The following is a 25922-nucleotide window of genomic DNA, read 5'->3' as shown; positions in this document are numbered from 1 at the left end:
ATCAGTGCTGATCATTTACTTCAGTTTCATTTTCCTGCAGAATCCCCAAATCTTCAATTCCTTTCATATCTAAATATCCATTGCTCTATTTTCAATGAGCTCATACTGATTCTCAACAACTCACTAATGTAAAGAATTCCACAAATTCACCACCCTCTGACTGAAGAAATTTCTCTTCATTTCTGTCCTAAATGGCTTGTTGCGACAATGAACTAAGTCACTGGAAACACTGATATACTAGGCTCTACTCATTACAGGCAGGCATTCTGAAATATCTATTTCTCCTCTCCTCACACTCAACAGTAGAGTGTTGTTTTACACTTTTGCAACACAAAAGCCAACAATAAACAATCAACAAAGTGGAACTCAGCAGGTCAGGCAACATCTATGGAGGAAATGGACACATGATTTTTTGGGGTCGATGCGTTTAACGCACGTAAGGGTGAGGTATTGCATTTTGTGAGGTCAAATGTAAGGATAAAGTATACAGCTAATTGCAAGACCCTTAACAGCATTGATAGGGTGGGAGATTGCAACTTTCATGTGGTCCACCCTGAATCGATGAAGATCAAAAAGAACAAGTTATCATAACTTAAGGCTGCGCACGCTATATGCAAGAAGCACAGCATCAATGCGCAGGGGGATCTTGAGGTCCAAGTCCATAACTTCCTGAAAGTGGTAAAACGTATGCTTGCCTTCATCAGTCAGGGCATTGGACAAAATAGTCAGGATGTCATGATAAAGGACTTGGGCTACAAATGGATTATGGTGTGCAATTCCAATGTCCCATTGCATGAAGAATGTGAAGGCTTTGGCAAGAGTGTAGAAGAGGATAACCAGACTTATGCCAGGATTAGAGGTGGAGGTGGGGGATCAGCTACATGGAGAGGTTGGACAAATTTGGATTGTTTTCTCAAGAACATTGGAGGTGGAGGGGAGACCTGATAGAATAAAATTATGAAAGGCATAGATAGGGTAGACAGTCAGAACCTTGTTCCCAGAGTGGAAGTGTCAAAGACTACAGTAGTAGTCATGGGTTTATGGTGAGAGGCACAGAGTATAAAGGAGATTTCGGGCAAGGGATTTTTTTTTTACTCAGAGAGTGGCCTGGAACACTCAAGCTGGGGTGGTGGTGGAGGCAGATGTGCTACAGCATTTAATAGGCTGTTAGATAAATATATGGATTGCTGGGAATGGAGGGTTATGGATCGTGTGCAGGGAGTAGAAATTAGTTTAAGTTGGCAACATATTTGGCACAGACAATGTGGGACAAAGGGCCTGTTCCTGTGCTGTACTGTCCTATGTTCCATAAAGATTTTGAATCTGCAGTTTTGGGTGACTCCAATAAACAATTAAATGGTTTCAGTGGCTGTAATTACCTACGTGACTAATGGCAATGGACAACCGACTACGAGTATCAAATGCAGATGTGGAAAGGTTTGTAAGAACAGCCGAGGCCTGAAGATTCACCAGACCCGGATGAAGTGCTTGGAGGGACAGGGAGTGTCACAACGCACAGGTATTTTACCTGGTGAGACACAGGAGGAGCCGGGCCCGGAATCACCCCATAGAGCCCGAAGCCTCCAAGTGGCGCAACTAGTCCCTCGGAACAGTTCTCCGGAGAAGGTTCGAGTCAAATGGCCTCAGGCCTGCAAGACGGCAGTCTGGCATCAGTTCGACGAGGACGTCGACAAGGTGCTAGAAGCAACTGCGAAGGGAGACGTGGACCGAAGGCTGCGGACGATGATGACAATCATCATCAGCCTAGCAGTGGAAAGGTTTGGAGAAGTGGAGAAGAAGCCGTGGCGCAGCAGTCGCGATTCGCTGAAGGAGTCCGGATCCCAAAGGAGGAAGATTCCAAGAAGATCGATCAGTTCAGAATCATCTCCTTGCTAAGCGTTGAAGGCAAGATTTTCTTCAGCATAGTGGCGAGGCGGCTGACCAACCTCCTCTCCAGCAATGGCTACATCGACAGCTCAGTGCTAAAGGGAGGCTTATCTGGCGTGCCGGAGTGTCTAGAGCACACGGGAGTGGTGACCCAGCTCATCAGAGAAGCCAGGGAGAACAAGGGAGACTTGACAGTGCTCTGGCTTGACCTGGCCAACGCCTACGGCTCCATCCCGCACAAGCTGATCCAGACAGTCATGGCCAAGCATCATGTGCCGGGCCAAGTGGCAGATCTCATCCTGGACTATTACACCCAGTTCAGCATGAGAGTCTCATCAGGGTCAGTAACATCAGAGTGGCACAGACTGGAGGTTGGGATAATCACAGGCTGTACCATCTCTGTGATCCTTTTTGCCTTGGCAATGAACATGATCGTCAAGTCTGCTGAGCCAGAGTGCCGGGGCCCTCGGAACAAGTCAGGAATGCGCCAATCACCAATCAGAGCCTTCATGGACGACCTGACTGTCACCACTGAGTCAGTGCCAGGAGGCAGGTGGATCCTGCAGGGGTTGGAGAAGCTGATTGGATGGGCAATGATGAAGTTTAAGCCAGGAAAATCAAGGTCACTGGTGCTGAAGAAGGACAAAGTCATGGACAGGTTCCGCTTCAACATCGAAGGGACACCAATCCCAACTGTCTCCGAAAGGCTAGTGAAGAGTCTTGGCAAGGTGTTTAACAGCAGCCTGAAGGATACAGCATCTGTCCAGGCAACCTGTCAGGAGCTGGATAGTTGGTTGAGAGCAGTGGACTGGTCGGGGCTTCCCGGCAAGTTCAAGGCATGGATTTACCAGCATGGTATCCTGCCAAGGATACTCTCGCCACTGCTTGTCTACGAAGTCCCAATATCCATCGTAGAGAGATTGGAGAGGAAAGTCAGCAGATTTCTCAGAAGGTGGCTTGGACTGCCCAGGAGCCTTAGCAGCATCGCCCTTTACGGAAATAACACCAAGCTCCAGCTGCCCATGAAGTCCCTGGAGGTGGAGTTTAAGGTGACTCGGGCCAGAGAGGTGATGATGTACAGGGACTCCAATGACCTCAAGGTGGCTCAAGCAGGGGTGGAGGTGAAAACTGGGAGGAAGTGGAGAGCCGGCGGAGCCGTGCTGCAAGCAGAGTCTCGGATACGCCACAGAGTCCTGGTGGGAGCAGTGACTCGGGGAAGAGCTGGCCTGGGAATCTTCCCATCTCCCCAGTTTGACATGGCCAAGGGGAAAGAGAGGCACAGGTTTATCCAGGAGGAAGTGAGGGCAGTGGTGGAGGACGAGAGATCTACCAGAGCAGTTGGATTGAGGCAGCAGGGAGCCTGGACAAGGTGGGAGCAGGCCATGGACCGAAAAGTCACATGGACTGAGCTCTGGCAGGCTGAACCACAGCCCATCAAGTTCCTGGTCCAGGCAGTGTATGATGTCCTGCCCAGCCCATCGAACCTCTTCATCTGGGGCAAAGCGGAATCTCCATATTGCCCGCGATGCTCAGGCAAGGGGACATTGGAACACATCCTGAGCTGTTGCCCAAAGGCTCTTGGGCAGGGCCGGTACACATGGCGTCACGACCAGGTTCTTAACACTTTTGTCAGCTCAGTGTAAATCATCAGGTCCTTGGATTTTATCATCTGCGGTCTCACCAACTAACCTCAATTTTTTCTAATCAATTCTAATTTCCTTCACTTCCTCATTCTTGTCAAACCCTGGGCCTTTAATATTTACTTGACTAAGTGGTGGTGGGGGGTGGGATGTATAGGTGGAGGTGAGGTATTATGTGGGTAGGAAGGGTTGCGAAAACATCGTCTTGTTGGAACTGGGGGGGGGGGGGGGAGCATCTGGGGGAGAGTGATGCTTGGGGAAGATGGGGTGTGTGTGGGCAGGGGAGGGTTGTGAGGGGTGTGTGGTTGGGAGGGTTGTGTTGGAGAGGGGTCTGTGGGAGGGGAGTGGGGGCGGGTTGCGCGTTGTAGTGTGTGGGTGGGGGTGTAGCGCTATCATGTACCATTTTTGCACAAATAGAATGCCAGCCAAAACGGAAGATAACAAGATCAGAGCTTTAGTTATGTATAGATTTTGCCTTCGTCTATGGAGACAGTTCACAATCAATTAGTTCCCACTTCTGTAAGGGATCCACATTTGCCCTTGCTAGTCACCTTTTACATAATAATAGTTTTTATATGTGTTTCTCACAGTTTTTATTGTCATGTTTAATATTCCATTTCTTTATCAATTTACTCTTTACTATATTCTTTAAAGCTTCCAATCTTGGACCTAATATTATTTCTGCCAAATATATAAGCCTCTTCCATTCATTGAATTCTAACTTTTGCATTATCCTGTCAGCCATAAATAGACCACTTTTCTTTTGGATTTATGCCATAAAGGCATTTTCTTTTTAATAAACCATATATTTTTTGGACAAATGCTAATCATTGCTGAGGAATTAATTCAAAATAACTTCCAAATAAATCACAGACAATTTTCCCCTAATGCCATTGTCTCCTATGCTTAGAGTTAAGACCTTTGTCACACATTGAACTGCATCTCTTTCAAACCCTATATAAAACTCTTTGACATCATGGCCACATGGATATCAACAACAAGAGTGCAATACTTGAGGGGCTGTCCCACTTGGGCGACCTAATCCTCGATTCATACTCGCAGCATGGTCGACACGAGGTTGTAGGAGGTCTTTGTAACTCTCCTTCATGCTCGAGAGTAGTTCCCGTGTATTCGAGGCCTCAGCTAGGTTGCAGCGCATTTTTCAACATGTTGAAAAATGCCTGCGAGTAAAATAAGGTCCCCATGGAATAAAATCAATACTTTTTTTACTCGTAGGTTTAGACGTAGTAGGTCATAGTAGGTTGGCATGTTAGTCCTAGGTAATCAAAGGTAGTCGAAGGTAGTCATTGATAGTCTTCATCATAGTCGAAGGGAGGTCGAAGGAGGTCGTCTTCACTCTCCATTATTCGGTGTCCAATTTTCTTGAAGTTAGTCGTAGCTAGTCGAAGCTAGTCTTCAACATAGTCGAAGGAAGTCGAAGGAGTTCTTCTACATAGTCGAAGGAGGTCTTCAACATGAAATATTTAAAACTCTCCTAAACACTACTAAACTCGCCAATTAGGTCGTCCAAGTGGAACGGCCCTTTAGAGCTTTCCCTAACAAGCTACTTGGTAATTTTTTTTTTAAGGTCTAATCGCTATTTCCACTTCCCCTGAAGACAATCTTACCCAAGTACAACTCAAAATGTATTATATTCCTTAAGCCATAGCCTTGCCCCTTGTACACAAGAGAATGTTATTATTTTACCGTTGGCTTCTGTGAAGTACCAGTTTAATACATTTCATGGCCTGGGAACAATTAAGTATTTAAGTTTTCAGAATTGAAAATCAGTTTGTTCATAGTTTTGATCTCTGCCTCAGAATATAATATGATTCAACGAGGCGGACCAATAATGTGACAGTAATCTGCAAGCAACAGTCGACAGAAGTATCTACTCTGTCATCATTTCCTGTTGATTTGCAAATGGAAGTTCTGCATATTCATGAGGTCAGCTCCAGTTCCATGTTAAATTATCTTGATCACAAATTTAGTTTATTGTCACGTGTACCGAGGTACAGTAAAAAGCTTTTGTTGCGTGCTATCCAGTCAGCGGAAAGACAATACATGATTACAATCACACCATTCGCATTGTACAGATGCATGATCAAGAGAATAAAGTGAATAACGTTTAGTGCAAGATAAAGCCAGTAAAATCCGATTAAAAATATGTTCGAGGGTCTCCAATAAGGTATATGGCAGTTCAGGTCTGCACTCTAGTTGCAGTAGGAAAGTTCAGTTGCCTGATAATAGCTGGGAAGAAACTGCCCTTGAATCTGGAGGTGTGCACGTTCACACTCCTATACTGTCTATACCTAAACCTACACTTCTATACCTGTACAAATATCTAGATACAGGTGCTTGTTGAGAAACCAGTCATTGTCTTGGTAAATATATTCAGTTTCCAGACCACTTGCTCTCCTTAATGTGCAGTGTTCAAATTGATTGCAGGCTTTATTTACACCGCTCCACCTCGTGATTTTAAAACCCAATAGCTACTTACAAATATCGATACAGTCATAGAAGTAGTTTGTTTGGTAATATCATCTCCTTTTAGCTAATTAAATATTTATATGTGCCCATCAATGTATGTCAATGCATTTAGAACATTATTATGCATATTTTTAATAATAAAGATTATAAATACACCAGATTACTCCATTTGCTCTGATGTGAAGATTGGATTAATATTTTCCACCTTTTGGGCACACTGAGCTGAAGAACATTAGCCAAAATACAGCATTCCCCATCAAAGGCAATAATCTTATCAAATTGGTGTTACTTTATACTTTTTATTTTAGAGAACTGGTTTGCATTTTAATATTTTCTCCAATTATTAGTTATTCTTTCTTTTAAAATCTTTTTATTCCTTTTTTCCCCCAAAAAACAGAAACAAAACAAAAAAAAACAGATCCAAAAGAATAATGATAAACATAACAATGATATTGATACATAGGGATCAGGATTACATTAATAACAGGTATAACCTAAATATGAGTCCAGTGTCAAAATACACATTGAATATAGACCTCCCGGTCTCTATGTAAATATAGTTAAATGTTTAAAAGAAAACATATATATAGAAAAAAAAACCAAAGCTAAAAAGAAAAGAAAAGAAAAAGGGAAAAAGGAGGAAACAAAACCCCCCTAAACTAAAGAAAAAAAAGAAAGCAAAACACAATCTGAGCTGAGAATTTCAACAATTTAAGTCTGTTTGTCGTCAAGTCCGTTCCACCATATAAAGGTAAAATAGTTTTTATAACGGTTAGAGAGGGAGCAATGTATGTTGTGTGAAAGTGTTTAATAAATTTTCCCCAAGTCTTATCAAATTTACCCAAGGGTTCAACAAAGCCACCCCTGATTTTTTCTAAATTTAAACATGATATCGTTTCAGAGTACCACTGGAGTGTGGTCGGAGGGTTGGAGTCTTTCCATTTAAATAAAATCGATCTTCTGGCAATTAATGTGGTAAAACTAATCAACCGATGGGCGGAGCGGGACAAATAAATAGAATCTAACATTGGTAACCCAAAAATTGCTATAATAGGATGAGATTGTAAATCAATATCTACGACTACAGAAATAGTATCAAAAATTTATTTCCAATATTTTTCCAAAAGTGGGTAGGACCAAAACATATGGGTCAGTGAGGACACTTCAGAGTTACATCTGTCACAGGTAGGATTTATATGACCATAAAAATGAGCTAACTTATCTTTTGACATATGAATTCTGTGAACCACCTTGAACTGTATCAGAGCGTGATTTGCTCACATTGAAGAGGTATTGACTAATTGAAGAATCCTCTCTTTCCCAGTCATTCTTAATTTTATCAAATATATCTATTTGTAATTTCAAATTCAACTCATAAATAGTCGTTATTAATCCTTTCTGATAAGGGTTCAAATGTAATTTTTGTTTCCAAAATTCAGTTTGATGTGGTAGCGGAAGAAAGGGTAGAGTAGCCTTCAAAAAATGTCTAATTTGTAAATATCTAAAAAAGTGTGAATTAGGTAAGTTATATTTATTGGAGAATTGTTCAAAAGACATAAAACAAGCATCCAAAAACAAATCACGAAAAGCTACTAATCCCTTCCTCTTCCATAACAAAAAGGCCTGATCAGTACTAGAAGGTTGGAAGAGAAAATTAGATAAGATAGGACTCGATAAGATAAAATCATTTAGTCCAAAAAAACGTACAAAATTGAAACCATATTTGAAACGTATGCCATATTATTGGGTTAGTCATATATTTATTCAATCTCGTAATTGTAAAAGGTAACAAGGCCCCTAGAATAGAAGCCAACGATAGCCCTTGTAAGGAATCACATTCAAGATTTATCCATCCTGGGCATTGGGTATCTTCTAAATCTTTTGTCCAAAATGTTAGATAAGGAACATTGACTGCCCAATAGTAGAATCTAAGGTTCGGCAATGCCAAACCACCATCTTTTTTTGATTTCTGTAAGTATTTTTTTACTTTGTCTGGAATTTTTATTCTGCCATATATATGAAGAAATTTTGGAATCAATGATATCAAAGAAAGATTTGGCAATAAAAATTGGTATTGTTTGAAATAAATACAGAAATTTAGGTAAAATGAACATTTTAATAGCATTGATTCGGCCGATTAAAGATAAGGACATTAGTGACCATTTAGTAAACTGTTTAGTAAATATATAGATATAGATTTATAGATAGATATGCCATTTATTGTCACTATACATGTACAATGAGATTAAAAGCAGCTCGTACTCAGTGCATACATATAATTTAGTACAAAAAACAAGATGGTCATCACGGAAGAAGAAATACAGAAAGCGATCCTTTCAATGAATTTTGGTAAAGCTCCCGGTTTAGATGGGTTTACAGTAGAATTTTTAAAGTATTTTTTTAATTTATTGTCTCCCTGGCTATGCAAGGTTTTTAAAGAAGCCTTTTTAAGGAATAGATTACCACAATCTTGTTATGAAGCATCTATTTCTTTAATTCTAAAAAAAGATAAAGACCTTACTGAAGTGATATCATATAGACCGATATCACTGTTAAATGTAGATTTCAAAATTCTTTCCAAAATATTAGCTATAAGATTGGAAAATATTTTACCGCAAATTATCTCTGAAGACCAGACAGGTTTTATTAAAAATCGTTACTCATACTTTAACGTTAGGAGATTAATGAATATTGTATATACAGCGTCACATAAAACCCCAGTTTATGTCATTTCACTTGATGCCGAGAAGGCGTTTGATAGAGTAGCATGGAAATACTTATTCAATACACTAGAAAAATTTAAGATTGGTCCAAAATTTATTTCTTGGATCAAGCTGATATATCATATACCTCGGGCTTCTGTACTTACTAATAATCAGAGATCCCCTTTTTTCAGGCCCTTTTTGAGGTACTAGACAGGGCTGTCCTTTAAATCCTTTACTATCTGATATTGCTTTGGAACCTTTGGCACCGCTATTAGGGAATCCCCTAATATTTTTGGTATTGTCCGTGGGAATAAGACACATAAGCTATCTCTTTATGCAGATGATCTGTTATTATTCATTTCTAACCCTGAGAAATCTATTCCGGCAATAGTAGCATTACTTAATCAATTTAGTAGTTTCTCAGGTTATAAACTAAATCTTAGTAAGAGTGAGCTTTATCCATTAAATAATCTAGTTTCGAATTATGGACAGTTTCCACTTAGATTGAATACCATAAGTTTTACTTATCTAGGTATTAAGATCACCAAGAAACACAAGGATTTATTTAAAGGTAATTTTATGCGTTTAATTGACCAATTATTAGTTATTAAAGCCATATTATTGGGTATGGGAAATGAAATAGAGGACACAGATTGTTTTCATATACATTATGACAATAATGAAGAGACATATAAAACCAATGTTTTAAATAGCAATGTCATAATCAATGCAATTCAAAAATAGGGTCAAAATATTTCTAAAGAAATGCTTAAATGCTGTCTACTATGTGCATATTTCACCTGTAATGTATTTAACTATTTAATTATAGCAGAAGTTGGATGAGGCCAGAAAACATTGACACGTTTTACCAGATAAATCAATTTTGTTTTTAAAGATAGAAATGACATTTTTTTCTTCCAACAATACTTGCCTCAGGATTGCACGTTTCCCATAATGTGTTATCTTATCTAATACTTGCATAATTACAGAACTGGTCATCACTTGATACAGACCTTCTACAAATCTTGTAATGACTTCTATAAGGTTGTGAACGCCACTCGGTAGATTCCAGGGATCTCTCTGAACGTGAATTCTGAGCTGCGTTGTGCAATTGATCTTTGACTCCATTTCTTTCTTGAATTCTGTGCAAAAAGAGATTTAGGAACAAAAAGCAGAAATTAAATGTATCTTTGTGTTTTTATACTTTTTAAAAAACTATTGTAACCATGCCATGTTATGGGTATTAACTATAGGACAGTGATAAAAAGGCATAAGATCATGTTCCAGAGACGTCAACATCATATCCTGGCTATAACTTTACACATATTTGTGACCATGAATGGGGGGGTGGAGGTTAATAAATAAAGGTGGAACAATATTTTGTACTAATCCATTAATAGACAGAATATTAAGATAACCTGAACTAAAGGTAATTCAGAGAATGGCTACTTTCAGACTGTTAGGGGGCCTAGGGAACAAGACTGCCCCCTGGTGCAATGTTTGTAACAATACTGATGTCCCACAATATCAATTTAATCATTACAAATCCATATGATAGGTATGTAAATTTATTACAACATTTGACAAAATTCATAATGTGGAATAAAAAGAGTGCATCGGTAATGACGGACATGAAAGTGCTGAACTGTTATGAAAACCTGGAAACATAGAATAGCAAATGCTGGTTGACACAAAAGGACACAAAGTGGTGGAGCAACTCAGTGATCTGATGAGTTACTCCAGCACTTTGTGATAAACAAAAATCTATCTGGTTCAATGATCCCTTTATCCCACCTCCAAACATGTTACAACCTCATGGAATTGGGTCTCGTATTCCGAAACCTCTATTGTACAGTGGAGAGTGTATTGACTGGTTGCATCATGGCCTGGTTCGGTAACTGGAACGCCCAGGAATGAAGGAGTCACAACATGGCTCAGCACATCCCTTTGCAACCTCAACTTCCTCATCAATAGAACACAATATTTACAATCTGGCAACAACACTTCCTCTTCGATAAGCATCAGCACTGGGGCATCTCAAGGCTGTGCTCTGTCCCCTACTCTACTCGCTCTATTTCCACAACTGTGTAATTCAGAGGTTCATAACCTGGGGGTCATCACCCCCATTTGGGGCTTTGCCGGGGGTCATGAAGGGGACACAAATAACATATCAATTTGTTGAGCCCATGTTTAGGAACCTAACAAAGGTACATACCGCATACAGTATTTTGTTCACGTATGCGCGTACTGGTGTCTAAAAGGTTAAAAACAGCTGGTGTAATTGCACTGAGTTATAGCGCCATCTTTAAATTTGCCAACTACACCACTGTTGTTGGACACCTCCAGGTGAACAAGTGCCGCACTGCAATTTGGAGAGGAACCGTTCAGCCACTGGGTGGAGATGGATGTTATGGATGCTAACAAAGATTTTTTCTGTGGCAGTCAGCAGGGAGCTCCCTCCATAGTTATCACAGTTGGACTGGTATCCCTTCTTGAAAAGGATAATGATGATGTATTCACTGGTCAGCCCTTCTCTTCCCAAAGGATTAAATTGAATCCTCATATTAATTAGCCTTAAATTGTGTCATTCATTCATTGAGAACCTCCTGGTTCTCAATCCATTGTTTTTATCCTGCCCCATGTCCCCCTGTTTTCTTCATCCGCGGGTACATTGGCCTCTTCATGAATGTATTCTAATTCAAGGTTTTGAAAACAAAAACTCATCTCCGTCGTGGTTCATTCTCCTTACTGAAACATGCCCTATCGTTTTGCTGGACAACTTATTTATGTTGAATGAATTCATGTTATAATTGCAAGAGTTATTGATCATATTATTAAAGGGATCCCTGCACAGGGAGATTTCTCTAATTATTACTTACCATCAGCTATAGTTTAAAAATAAAATCATAAATGGGATTTTGTTCAATCCAGTTACTTGTATTTCTTGGATGTGATAGTTTATTGACATGTTTTGATTGCTCTAAGTATTCTTTTCAAAAGAAAATGAAAAAAAAAAATGTTTTTAAATGACGCGGCCCTGTCCAGTCGCCGTTGTGGCAGCTCCGCGAAAATTGTGTGTGTTTTTAACTTTTATGTTCCTTTTTAACTTATTTCTAAGTTCTAACTCCCTAGTACTAACAAAGTATGACAGGGAAACCCTCTTAAATCTAAACTCCAGGGCAAACGGAGACTTTTTAAACTCTGTACTTACTGATCCAGCGTGGCCAGCAGAGATCAGCAGAAGCTGCTGCAACAACAAAGGGAGCTCGGCTGCAAGGAAAACCCGGAGAAAACATCGAGGGAAGCGGGGGGGGGGTGGGGATTCGGAATAGGCTGAAAGCCCAAGCCTTTCGTCCCCCTCTGCCCAGCATTCTTCTGGCGAATGTCCAGTCCCTGGAAAACAAGCTGGATGACCTCAGGGCGAGGATCAGATTCCAGCGGGACATAAGGGACTGCAACATCCTCTGCCTGACTGAAACATGGCTGACCTCGCTGATTCCGGATCAGGTAATCTGCCCAACCGAGTCCTTCACTGTCCACCGTGCTGACAGAACAGAAGCATCTGGGAAATCCAAGGGTGGAGGAGTCTGCTTCATGACCAATAACAACTGGTGCAACGCTGGAAATATCAAGACGCTTTCCCGTTCCTGCTTGCCGGATCTGGAGCACCTGACGATCTCATGTCGCCCATTCTACCTTCCCCAGTAGTTCGGCTCAGTGATCGTCACAGCCGTCTACATTCCACCGCAGTCGGACACCGACATCGGCCTACACAATGTGCTATGACGACATCAAAACAAGTACCCGGATGCGGCTATGGTGGTGGCTGGAATAAACCAAATCTCAAGAAGGTCATGCCGAACTTCTACCAACACATCACGTGTGCCACCAGGGGGGAGGGAACTTTGGACCACTGCTACACACCGTTAAGGAAAGGCTACAAGGTTGTTTCACTCCCTCCCCTAGGAAAATGCCTGGCATCAGGAAACATGGACGTCTACAAGGCAGAGTCCTACCGACTGCGAAGGGCGGTGAAGGACGCAAAGAGAAGGTACAGAGACAAGATGGAGTTACAGATGGAGCAGCAGGACACCAGAAGCCTGTGGCAGGGGCTACGGATTGTAACCAACTACCGGAGCACCCCTCCCTCATCCGCAAGTGCCGGCACCTCCCTAGCTGATGACCTGAACTCCTTTTACGCTCGTTTCGAGAGGGGCAACACCACTCCAGGTCTGCCGACTATCGACAATACCGCCAGCGGGCTGGCTACCAAAGCTGAAGGGAGGAATGTGCACACATTCTCGCTGTCCGAGCACGACGTGAGGAGGGCTCTGACACGGGTGAACACGAGAAAAGCTGCAGGCCCCGATGGCATCTCGGGGCGAGTACTCAAGTCCTGTGCTACGCAGCTAGCTCCAGTGCTCACTACATTATTCAACCTCTCCCTGGACAAGTCCGTGGGCCCTGCCTGCTTCAAAAAATCCATCATTTTACCGGTACCAAAATATGCCTCCCCAGCCTGTCTGAATGACTACCGTCTGGTGGCCCTTACCTTGGTAGTCATGAAATGCTTTGAGAGGCTGGTGAAGAATCACATCTGCGCCTTCCTCCCTCGGAACATGGACCCGTTGCAGTTCGCATACCGTCCGAACAGATCCACGGACGATGCGGTCTCCCAGGTCTTGCACACCACTCTCTCCCATCTGGACAGCCAGAAGGGGGGCTACGTGAGGATGCTGTTCATAGACTACAGTTCAGCTTTCAACACGATAGTCCCCACCAGACTGGACGGGAAGCTAATGGAATTGGGGCTCAACACCTCCCTGTGTGCCTGGGTCCTGGACTTTCTCACCACCAGGCCCCAGGTAGTCAAGATGGGAGGGAATACATCAAAGTCCCTCACTCTGAGCACAGGATCGCCCCAGGCTTGCGTCCTCAGCCCCCTATTGTACTCCCTGTACACACATGACTGTGTGGCTAGGTTCAGCTCCAACTCAATAATTAAGTTTGCTGATGACACTGTGGTGGTGGGCCTGATCTCAGACAACGACGAGAAGGCCTGCCAGGAGGAGGTGGCTGGTCTAGCACTCTGGTGCCAGGATAACAGCCTCCTCTTGAACATCAAAAAAATGAAGGAGCTGATCATGGACTTTAGGAGGGCACATCATCCGAGGACATACACTCCATTGAGGATAAATGGGGATCCTGTGGATAGGGTAAATTGTTTTAAATATCTGGGAGTCCACATCTCCGAAGATATGACATGGGCATCACACGCCTCAGCACTCGTGAGTAAGGCAAGGCAACGCCTTTACAACCTCAGGCAATTGAGGAAATTCAGAGTGTCTCCGAGGATCCTCCAGTGCTTCTACGCAGCGGCGGTGGAAAGCATCTTGGCCGGGAACATTACCATCTGGTTTGGGAATTGCTCTGCCAAGGACAAGAAGGCTCTGCAGAGAGTAGTGCGTTCGGCCGAACGCACTATGGGAACTTCACTTGCCCCCCTGCAGGAACTATACATCAGGAGGTGCAACTCCAGAGCCAACAATATCATGAGAGACCCCTTCCACCCCTGCAACGGACTGTTCCAGCTGCTACGGTCAGGCAAACGCCTCCGTTGCCATACGGTGAGAACGGAGAGGTTGAGAAGGAGTTTCTTCCCAAAGGCCATTCGGACTGTAAACGCCTATCTCACCAGGGACTTACTCTACTGAACGTTTTTCCTTCCATTATTTATTATGTAAAAGAATATGTGTGTTATGATTGTGTTTATAGTTTGTTTGGTTGTTTGGTTGTTTGTCTTTTGCACAAAAGTCCGCGAGCATTGCCACTTTCATTTCACTGCACATCTCGTATGTGTATGTGACAAATAAACTTGACTTGACTTGTGTAACTTTCTAATAGTCTTTAATGAGGATACAGAGTTAAGCGATACACGAGTAGTCACTGACTCCAGTCTGCTATTGTACTGCGCAGAAGTAGAAGCAAGCGTTATTATAAATGATACCTAAGGCGGGGTTAGTAGTGCTGAGGTAGCTATATGATTGGTTGCATGCATAAACCATCAACATCCTTCCCCTTAGAAGATTAAACATGGTGGATAACCATGGCAACAAAATTATACAAAATCACCATACCGAACAGGCGGCTTGCTGACACGGCCCGAGCGCGTATGGACCAACCCTTCCCCCCCCCTCACCAGAAAGACCAGAGGACGTCGGCAAACCCGGAGGCGACGAAGCCGCAGGGGAAACAGAGAATGGCAGGGGGGGACAAACGTGCAGGAGGGGTCGAAGAATGGTTAGCAATAGGCGTCCCACGCAGAGGTGAACAAAACACGCGAGGGGTCTGGGGGCATTCAGGGGCCGGTAACGGGAACAGCAGCGGACGGCTGGAACCACAGCGGCGGAGCGTAGGGCCCCGCTGCCTGCGGGAGAGGCTCCTGTACTGCAAGCAGGTGCTGACGACTCCTGCGGTAAACAGTCCCTTCAAAGTCCACAAGGTACGAACCAGGCGCGTCGGCAATGCCAACCACGGTGGCCAGACGGGAATATCCACTAGCACTCTGTAGACGAACGGCCTGTCCAGGCAGCAGAGGCTTGAGTGGTTTGCACGATCTATCATGTGACCGACGTTGGATGTCGTGCTTTTCCTGAATGCGCGTCTGGATGGATGCAGGCACCAGCACTCGAGGCAGCAGCTGGTGTTGAGCAATCGGAATCGGTGGTCTCGTCGTTCTGAACATCAGCCGCTGGGCAGGTGATCCCAGGGTTGCGTCTCTGGAAATGTTCCTCAGATTCAGGAGGTCGAGGTAAAAGTCGGAATTCGCCAGGCGCGCTTGCTCCATTAGCAGTATGGCACTCCGGACAGCCCGCTCAGCAAGCCCGTTACTCTGCGGGTACTCAGGGCTGCTGGTGAAGTGGAGGAAGTTCCATTTGTTGGCAAATAGCTTGAACTCCTGGCTGGTACTGCCTGCCGTTGTCAGTCTGCAGACGGACAGGCGAGCCGAAAGTGGAAAAGTGTTTCCTCAGCTTGCGGATGACTATCTCGGACGTGAGGGAGGTCAGAAGGTCAACCTCAAACCAGTTTGAGTACGAGTCAGCCAGGACAAGGTAGTGTTTACCGCGTCACTCGAAAATGTCAGCGGCCACCGAGGTCCAGGCCAGGGCTGGCGCGGGTTGTTGCAAAAGGGGCTGCTTATGCTGGTGAGGTGCAAGACTGTTGCAGGTAGAGCAAGACGAGACACAGTCTCGAATGTACTTGGCCATCCCAGGCCAGTAGAACTGGTACTGTGCGTGGGCGATCGTAGCATCAACACCCGGGTGCCCGCTGTGTGCCACACTGTAGTATTTGTCATACAGGGAGGAGAGGATCACGAACTTGTGGCCCTTAACAATAACGCCGTCCTGTATGACCAGTTTGTCGCGAACCAAGAAAAAAGGCTGTGTCTCTGCAGGTGCGCTGGCGCGCTTGTTCGGCCAACCCCCTTTTTATCACTGAAGAAAGCCGCTGCAGAGCAGGGTCAGCAGCAGTATGCTCGGCTAGGCACTGAAGCTGCTTAGTGGGGACAAAGTCAATGCCAAGCACCAGAAGGTCTTCCCGTTCGTAGGGATGGCGATCACAGGTAGCGCGGGGGGCGCGAGAGAGAGTGTCAGCAACGTGCATTTCAGTACCCTTTTTATAAACAATGGTGAAGTCGAAACGCTGGAGCTGCATCATCATTTTACGCTGCAGCCTGGCAGGTGCGACATGGATCGGCTTGTTCAGGATAGTCACCAATGGCTGGTGGTCAGTCTCAACCGTGAAAGAGTTCCCGAAAAGAAAGTCTTTGAACTTAGAGCAGGTGAAAACGACGGCAAGCAGCTCCTTTTCGATCTGTGCGTAGCGTTGTTCGGTGTCAGTCATAGTACGGGAGGCATAGGAGACAGGGAGCAGGGAGCCATCGGCGGAGGACTGTAGGCAGGCTGCACCGAGCCCAAATCGCGAGGCGTCACAGGTGACAGTGATGGGGCGCTTCAGGTCGAAAAACGTCAGAGTAGGAGTGCTGATCAGCTTAGACTTTAAAGTATCGAAAGCCTGCTGGTGCTGCGGGAACCAGGACCAGGCAGTGTCTTTTCTAGTCAGTTGTCGCAGGGACGAGCTCAGTTCGCTGAGGTTGGGTATAAATTTCCCAAGATAGTTCACCATACCCAGGAAACGCTGCAGGCCGAGCACGTCAGTGGGGGCCGGCATCTCAGTGATGGCGGCAACTTTCAAAGGATCGGGCTTGAGTCCGGCAGGAGTGAATACATGGCCAACGTAAGTGACCTTGGAGACCCGGAACCTGCACTTCTTGGGGTTAAGCTTGAGGTTGATCTGGCGTGCCCGCTCCAGGACACAGCGTAGGTTCTGGTCGTGCTCCGCCACGTTTTTACCGTAGACCAGGATGTCATCAACAATGATAGCGCACGGCAGACCAGCGAACAGCTGTTCCATGGTCCTCTGGAACACCTCGCTGGCAGAATTGATGCCGAATGGCATTCGCAAGAACTTGAATCTGCCGAACGGTGTTGAAAACGTGGTCAGATTTGATGACCCCTTGTCCAGCGGTATCTGCCAAAACAAACTCTTAGCGTCGAGGACAGAGAAGACGGTGGCCTGTCCGACCTGAGCTGCAACATCCTCAACTGTCCTCATGGGGTAGTGGGGGCGCCTGATGGCAAGGTTCAAGTCTTTAGGGTTGATGCACACACGGATTTCATTCATGTCCTTTTTTAATGTGGCAACCATGGTGGACACCCACTTGGTGGGCTCGCTGACCGCTTCTAGCACCCCCATGGTGACCATGTCACTTATCATGGATTTGACTTTGTCCTTCATGGCGTGAGACACTCTGTGCGGTGCAAGAATTACAGGTGCCACCTTTGGATCAGTAGCAATTTTGTAGGTAATAAATTTTGTAGGCAGCTTGCCCAGTTCGTCATTAAACAGGTCGGGGTATTCGTTTATCGGGTCCACCGATATCATCACCTTGTGGACTGTTCTGTCGAACGACACCAGTTCCAGATCCTGGCATGCCTGGTTGCCCAACAGTCACACAGTCAGAGTTCAAAACATAAAAGGTCAAGGCACGCGTTGTTTTTTCCGCACATAAGTGAAAGTAGCTTTACCGAGCGGTCTCAGCACCTCGCCCCCATAAACATGCAGAGTTGAGCGGTCTGCAATCAGGAGCTCATTATTCCTTATCTTCTTGAAAAGGCTTATTGACATTACATTCACCTTTGCCCCCATGTCGAGCTTAGCGTGAAAATTGGAATTGTTGACAGTTATCAGAACAGTTGGATTGGGTAGCCGGCCAGGTGCATGGAGGAGTGAGTACACACTTGCCTCCCCTTGCGATTTAATTGGATCGGCAACGTGGGCAGCGTCGAGCAGGGACGGAGAATCATACTTGTTATCAATTTGCATCAGCATGTTTAGGTTAGGTCTGGAAGCTGGTGGAACTTTCCCACGAGAACGGCAGGCAGCAGAGAAATGGTTTAACTTCTTGCAATAGTTGCAGGCTTTACCATAGGCAGGGCATGGCGACTGCCTGTGATGCATATAGTTGCAGTTCGGGCATTTAGGGGGCTCACCGCCAGATGCGGGGCTGGCCCGTGGCACAAAATTCGTATTATCCGTTTGAGGTAGCGGTCTATTGAACCCAGTCAGATTGATAGATATAGTGTCCGAATCATGCTGACTGTCCGGCGGGCGATGACCTCAGCCATTCTGCAGGCATGCATGGCTTCATTTAAGGTCAGATCGGGTTTGCGGAGGAGCTCTCATCTCAGTTTCTGATCGAGCATCCCTGTCACCAAAATGTCTCTAGTTAGCTGGTCTGTCATCGCTTCGAACCGGCACCGCTGAGCTAGGTAACGTAAATCAGCGATTGAATAACCTTTAATAATCCTTTACAGGAAATGACAGTGCCACAACAGCTTCAAGACAGACATAACACCACACATTTCCTCAGATAGCTTCAATACTTAATAAGTTAAAATACAATGAATGAATACTAAAAAAATCCAAAATTATTTTTGTGCATTATAAACATAGAAATAGAAACATAGAAATTAGGTGTAGGCCATTCGAGTAAAACCTTATAGCAGCTGGTATACAAGACTTCCTATATCTCTCCGTTTTGCACATTGGTGCAATCAGTCTCTGACTGAAGATGCTGCTCTTGATCACCTTCAGGGCGTGGAGTGGGTGAGTGGGGTTGGTCATTATTGAACCTAGTTTGTTCAGAGTTCTGGCCTCTGCCACCTGCTGGACCGTTAGTTGCTCAGCCCCGACCACTGAGCCGGCCTTCCTGATCAGCTTGTCCAGTCTGTTTTTGTCCGCTATGCGGGCGCCTTCTCCCCAACAGGCCACAGCAAAAAACAGAGCACTGGCCACCACTGAATGGTAGACACTGCACAGTAGGGGTTGGCAGATGTTGAATGACCTTAGCCTCCTTAAGAAATACAGTCGACTTTGTCCCTTCCTGTACACCGCCTCCATATGACTCTTCCAGTCCAGCTCACTGTCAAGCTGCACACCAAGGTACCTGTGGTTGGCGACCACCTCCACCTCAGTGCCCCTGATGGTGATTGGTGTTGGTTGAGTCCTCCTCCTCCCCCTCCTGAAATCCACAACTATCTCCTTCGTTTTTGTGGTGTTGAGATGGAGGTTATTGTGTGCACTCCACTCCACAAAGTTGTTAATTGTGTCTCTATACTCCTCCTCATTGCCCCCTTTGATGAGGCCGACAACAGCTGTGTCATCTGAAAATTTCTGCAAAAAGCAGCTGTTGGTGTTATATTGGCAATCCGCTGTGTAGATGGTGAACAGGAATGGAGCCAGCACAGTTCCTTGTGGAGCCCCTGTGCTGCTCAGGATGGTGCTTGAGACATTGTTCTGTAGGTGCACGTACTGTGGTCTGAGGAAAAGGTAATCCAAACACCACAGTACCAGTAATGGTTCCACCTTTACCGATGAAGCACTCAACAGGCTCATCAGGCAACTGCTTGCGAGTAAACAATTGCGCCGTTTCTAAAATACGATTAGAGGGCAGGTCACAAATCTCCGTGAATTTGTGCATCAGGACACTTGGGTCGTCGGCTGTTTCTATGGGTATCAGTACCTGATCGTCGGCACCCAGGACCGCTGAGGCGTAATTGAAAGTTCTTGCTCTTCTCATGGCTTCGGGGCCAGCAAGATTGAGAAGAAGAGAGGCTTTAACTTCATCGGGCTCATTCCGACGTGCGATATTCATGTAGTGGCGGTAGTCCAGTTCGAAAGTAGCCCAGCGCTCCACGATGTCCGAATCGAAGATGAGCTGAGCAGGCTTTCGGCAAGAGGAAGCCATCGTCAAAATGAAAATAAAAACTTAGCAAAAGAAATAAAAACTGGTAGTCAGGAGATGCGAGTTGTCTCTAGCTGACACCATGTAAATGAGACATTACACACGTATAACTTTCTAATAGTCTTTAATGAGGATACAGAGTTAAACGATACACGAGTAGTCACTGACTCCAGTCTGCTACTGTACTGCGCAGAAGGAGAAGCAGACGTTATTATAAATGATACTTAAGGCGGGGTTAGTAGTGCTGAGGTAGCTATATGATTGGTTGCTTGCATAAACCATCTACAATCTTCTTTACAGTACATCTCGGAATTGGCGTATTACGTGCAGCTGTGGTCACTCCATTGCCGGATATTGAGGCTTTGGAGAGGGTGCAGATATTCACAAGAATTCAATCTGGATTAGGTGCTATTAGCTACAGGGAGAGGTTAGGCAGACTTGGGTTGTTTTCTCTGGAAAACAGTAGGTTGAGGGAAGACCTGATAGAAGTAAACAAATTAATGAGAGGCATAGCTGGGGCACAGTCAGAATCTTTTTCCCAGGATGGAAATGTCAAACACTTGAGAGCACAGCTTTAAAGTAAGAGCGGCAACGGTTAAAGGAGATGTGAGAGGCAAGACTTACTTCATAGAGCGTGATAGATACCTGGAATGCACTGCCAGGCAGAGGACGCAGATACAATAGTGGCATTTAAGAAGCTTTTAGATAGACACATGGATATGCAGGGAATGTAGAGATATGGATCTAGTAACGAGGATGTAACTAGTAGAGTGGATAAGGGAGAACCAGTGGATGTGTTATATCTGGACTTACAGAAGGCTTTCGACAAGGTCCCACATAAGAGATTAGTATGCAAACTTAAAGCACACAGTATTGGGGGTTAAGTATTGATGTGGATAGAGAACTGGCTGGCAGACAGGAAGCAAAGAATAGGAGTAACCGGTCCTTTTCACAATGACAGGCAGTGACTAGTGGGGTACCGCAAGGCTCAGTGCTGGGACCCCAGCTATTTACAATATATATTAATGATCTGGATGAGGGAATTGAATGCAACATCTTCAAGTTTGCGGATGACACGAAGCTGGGGGGCAGTGTTAGCTGTGAGGAGGATGCTAGGAGGCTGCAAGGTGACTTGGATAGGTTGGGTGAGTGGGCAAATGCATGGCGGATGCAGTATAATGTGGATAAATGTGAGGTTATCCGCTTTGGTGGCAAAAACAGGAAAGTAGATTATTATCTGAATGGTGGCCGATAAGGAAAAGGGGAGATGCAACGAGACCTGGGTGTCATGGTACACCAGTCATTGAAAGTAGGAATGCAGGTGCAGCAGGCAGTCAAGAAAGCAAATGGTATGTTAGCATTCATAGCAAAAGGATTTGAGTATAAGAGCAGGGAGGTTCTACTGCAGTTGCACAGGGTCTTGGTGAGACCACACCTGGAGTATTGCGTACAGTTTTGGTTTCCTAATCTGAGGAAAGACATTCTTGCCATAGAGGGAGTACAGAGAAGGTTCACCAGACTGATTCCTGGGATGGCAGGACTTTCATATGAAGAAAGACTGGATAGACTCGGCTTGTACATGCTAGAATTTAGAAGATTGAGGGGGGATCTTATAGAAACTTACAAAATTCTTAAGGGGTTGGACAGGCTAGATGCAGGAATGTTATTCCCGATGTTGGGGAAGTCCAGAACTAGGGATCACAGTTTAAGGATAAGAGGGAAGTCTTTTAGGACCAAGATGAGAAAATCATTTTTTACACAGAGAGTGGTGAATCTGTGGAACTCTCTGCCACAGAAGGTAGTTGAGACCAGTTCATTGGCTATATTTAAGAGAGAGTTAGATGTGGCCCTTGTGGCTAAAGGGATCAGGGGTATGGAGAGAAGGCAGTGATGGGATACCGAGTTGGATGATCAGCCATGAGCATATCGAATGGCGGTGCAGGCTCGAAGGGCCGAATGGCCAACTCCTGCACCTATTTTCTATGTTTCCATGTGTAAACAAATCAGATTAGGTTATCATGGCATCATGATCGGAGGAGACCATGTGGGCCAAAGGCCTGTTATTGCGCTGTATTTTTCTATGTTCCATCTAAATCTGAATTTCATGTCAAGTTGATGCCAAAGACAAAGACACATTTTCTCCATAAAAAAAAAAAAGTTTTATTCTATCAACCATTCCTTTGATGCTCATACTCCTTCCTGCCAAAAAGACCCCTGCACTTTATCTGTCAAACATATATCTGTCTGACAAGCAATAAAGCCACCATCTGCTACAAATGTGAGGTTATGCACTTTGATGGCAAAAACGGGAAGGCAGATTATTATCTTAATGGTGTCAGGTTAGGAAAAGGGGAAGTACAATGAAACCTGTCCTTGTACATCAGTCACTGAAAGTAAGCATGCTGGTGCAGGCAGTGAAGAAAGCTAATGACATGTTGGCCTTCCTAACGAGAGGAGTTGAGTATTGGAGCAAAGGGGTCCTTCCACAGTTGTACAGAGCCCTGGTGAGACCACACCTGGAGTATTGTGTACAGTTTTGGTCTCCTAATTTGAGGAAGGACATTCTTGCTATTGAGCGAGTGCAGCGTCGGTTCACCAGGTCAATTCCCGGGATGGCAGGACTGTCATATCATAATCATAATTATAAACATAATCATACTTTATTAGCCAAGTATGTTTAGCAACAAATGAAGAATTTGATTTACAATACAGTCATATGCATAAAAAGCACCAGAACACACAAAATACATTTTAAAGAATGGAGCGACTGGGCTTGTATTCACTGAAATTTAGAAGGATGAGACGATATCTTGTAGAAACATATAAAATTATTAAGGGATTGGACACGCTAGATGCAGGAAACATGTTCCCGATGTTGGGGGAGTCCAGAACCAGGCGCCACAGTTTAAGAATAAGGGGTAGACCATATAGAACTGAGATGAGGAAAAACTTTTTCACACAGAGAATAGTAAGGTTAAACGAGATCTCACCAGTTCGAAATTTGATCATTATTTTATGAGGAGTAACGTTAAGGGATTACGTGAAGAACCCGAACAGGGCGCATGCGTGTCAATCTTCAAAGCAGCGGTTTGAAATCACACGTAACAGTAAATGACTGAACATAGTAAGATTAGAGAAGAGGATACCAGTTGAACTTTATGATCAAGGGTGGGAGCGGAGGGCACGTAATCCCTCAACGTTACTCCTCATAAAATAATGATCAAACTTCAAACTGGTAAGTTCTCGTTTAATCTTACTATTTTACTTCGGAGTCACGTGAGTGACTACGTGAAGATTTCAAAGCTCTGTGATTTCATGCCGTGGAAACGAGTCCATGCATCACATCTGCCTTAATTGACTAAGGGAGGAATTGTGTTAACATGTTTAAACATAAATTTGATATTGAAAATCCATGATAAATTTATTAACAACAAATTATAGCCCCTATTTTTTGGGGTGAAATCATATTACAGAACTTAAAATTGATTCTGCAAAAGTTCCAGGTTTAACCACTGGTTTATGGTACAATTGTTGGAACGTTTTTTCCCTTGACCATCCTGCTGTCTCCAGGATTTGGTCCATCGGTACGTCCAACTCCATAGCTGCCGATGTAGCTGCAGCCCTGGTGGAATGAGATTTGAATATGTTAGTATCCACCCCAGCTGTTGTTAAAACCTTTTTCAGCCATCTGGAAATAGTTTGAACCAACACTTTCTTGTGGGGTTGCTTGTGGCTGATTAGTAGTGCCATCTCATTGCCTCTGATGTTTTTGGTGTTCTCCATATATAACAATAAATGTCTTATTATACAGAGACGATCATTTATAGGGTAGGCCCTGAATTCTATTTTGAGGCCTGATGATCCCGGTCTGTTCTGTTTGACTAATTCGTGAACATGAAAAGTTATATTTTGTGTTGAAGAAGTCACATTGTCCAGCCTTAACTTATGTAAAGACTGTACCCTTTGTGCTGTGACCAAAGCCATCAGCATGACTGTTTTATGCGTCAGCTTTTGCAGGGATAGAGCTGTTGCTGGAGACCAGTTCCTTAGCAACGTTAGGACAATACTCACATACCATGTTTGGGAGTACCTGGTTCTTGGCGGATTGATATTAAAAATTCCCCTCATAAGTTTGGTTACCAGGGGGGTGAGTCCCAACAGAATGACGCTCTGATCCTCGCCATAGATATGCTGAAAGGGCACTTCTGGCGCAGTTAATGGCACTGTAACTGAGCCCCTCATCATAATGGAGGCCTGCCAGGAATTCCAGAACAGACGTTATGTTCATCGAGCTGTAAGTGATGTTGTTTCTGTGACAATATATCTCCCATTTCCTGATGTATACCAGATATTGATTTTTGGTGGACTGCCTGTGAGCCGCTGAGATAATGTTCAATGTTCGGTCCGTCAGTCCCAGCTCCAGTAGAGGTTTCTTTAGACTCTACAAATTAATAAGTTTGTCATTTTATGAAATGGATGGCTAACCCCAGTTACAGGATGAACCAACAAATCTGGTTGTTTCAAGATGGTGATACATGGTTCTAAGACCATGTCGAGTATCGCAGGGAACCATGGTTGAGTAGGCCAATCGGGCACTACCAAAATACCAGACGCCAAGTCTTGTTGTATTTTGCGTAATAACCGACTGATGAGGCAGAAAGGAGGGAATGCATAGAAAAACAATTTCCCCCAATGCAGTGAAAACGCATCTATCGCTGATGCCCCAGGGTCTGGTTCCCAAGAAACATAGTTTGGTAACTGGTGATTGAGTCTAGATGCAAATAGATCGATATCTGGTGTTCCATACCATGCTACAATTTCAGCAAATACTTTTATATCCAACATCCATTCGATGTTTTCATTCAATTTGCGTGACCTGGTGTCTGCCACTGAATTTAAGTTACCTGGTAGGTAAGTAGCTGATATCCAAATATTTCTCTGGATACACCATTGCCAAATTGTATTAGCCAGATTGTCACATGATGTCGATTTGATTCCACCCATATGGTTAATATATGCCACCACGGTGATATTGTCAATCTGTAGTCTAACATGCTGGTGATATATTCCAGAACAGTATGACTTTAGGCCATAGAACGCACCCAACATTTCCAGGCAGTTTAGGCTAAGTGTATGTAGTAATGATGCCTCCTGTGCATTCCATCTACCTCCACAACTGGAGATGGAATCGGTTGCACCCCAACCAAGCACACTGGCATCAGTTTGTAGCACCACTGAGGGGTTGCTGATAATAATAGGGCTGGAACAATGCCGAATGTTATCCCTCCACCATTTTAATTCCATAATTGCTTTGATTGGTAGCTTCATTGGCCTGTCGAAATGACCAGCATTAATTTTGAGTGCTTGTATTTTTGCCCTTTGTAAATTTGGATAATACAAAGGTCCAAATTGTGTGGCTGGAAAAGCAGCCACTATTTTGCCAATCACCCTTGCTACCAATCTGAAAGATGGTTCACTGATGTCAATGAGGATGTTGCAGGCCTCAGTTAAGACTGTAGCCTTGTCCTTTGGTAAAGTCACCGACATGTGAACTGAGTCAATAGTGAACCCCAAATAATCCATTATGGTGGAAGGCGTTAGTTTAGATTTAACTGGATGGATGATAAACCCCAGTTTCTCAAACAATTGTTTGGTGGCTGATGCAGCTACTTTGACTAATTCCAAAGTTTTGCCCACAATCAATATGTCATCTAGATAGGCCATGATCATATGTTTTTGTTTCCGAAGAAACGCTAGGTCTGGTTTCAAAATTTTTGTAAACAGCCTGGGGGCTGATGTTAATCCATTTGGTAGAGCTCAATACTGCCAGGG

General features: G+C 44.2%; 1 protein-coding gene across 1 annotated transcript in view; it reads right to left on the bottom strand.

Moving 5' to 3' along the window:
• Positions 1-25922, bottom strand: part of prex2 (phosphatidylinositol-3,4,5-trisphosphate-dependent Rac exchange factor 2) — a 317095-nt gene that overhangs the window by 100571 nt on the left and 190602 nt on the right. Inside the window, exon 30 of the mRNA XM_055634430.1 lies at positions 9736-9864. Coding sequence (XP_055490405.1) covers positions 9736-9864 — 129 coding nt within the window. The remainder of the gene's footprint in view (positions 1-9735; positions 9865-25922) is intronic.

The sequence above is a fragment of the Leucoraja erinacea genome, chromosome 4 (genome assembly GCF_028641065.1).
Source record: "Leucoraja erinacea ecotype New England chromosome 4, Leri_hhj_1, whole genome shotgun sequence".
NCBI classification, from domain to species: domain Eukaryota; kingdom Metazoa; phylum Chordata; class Chondrichthyes; order Rajiformes; family Rajidae; genus Leucoraja; species Leucoraja erinaceus.
Note: the sequence above shows the minus strand (reverse complement) of the source record. Positions and strands in the feature narration are given on the sequence as shown.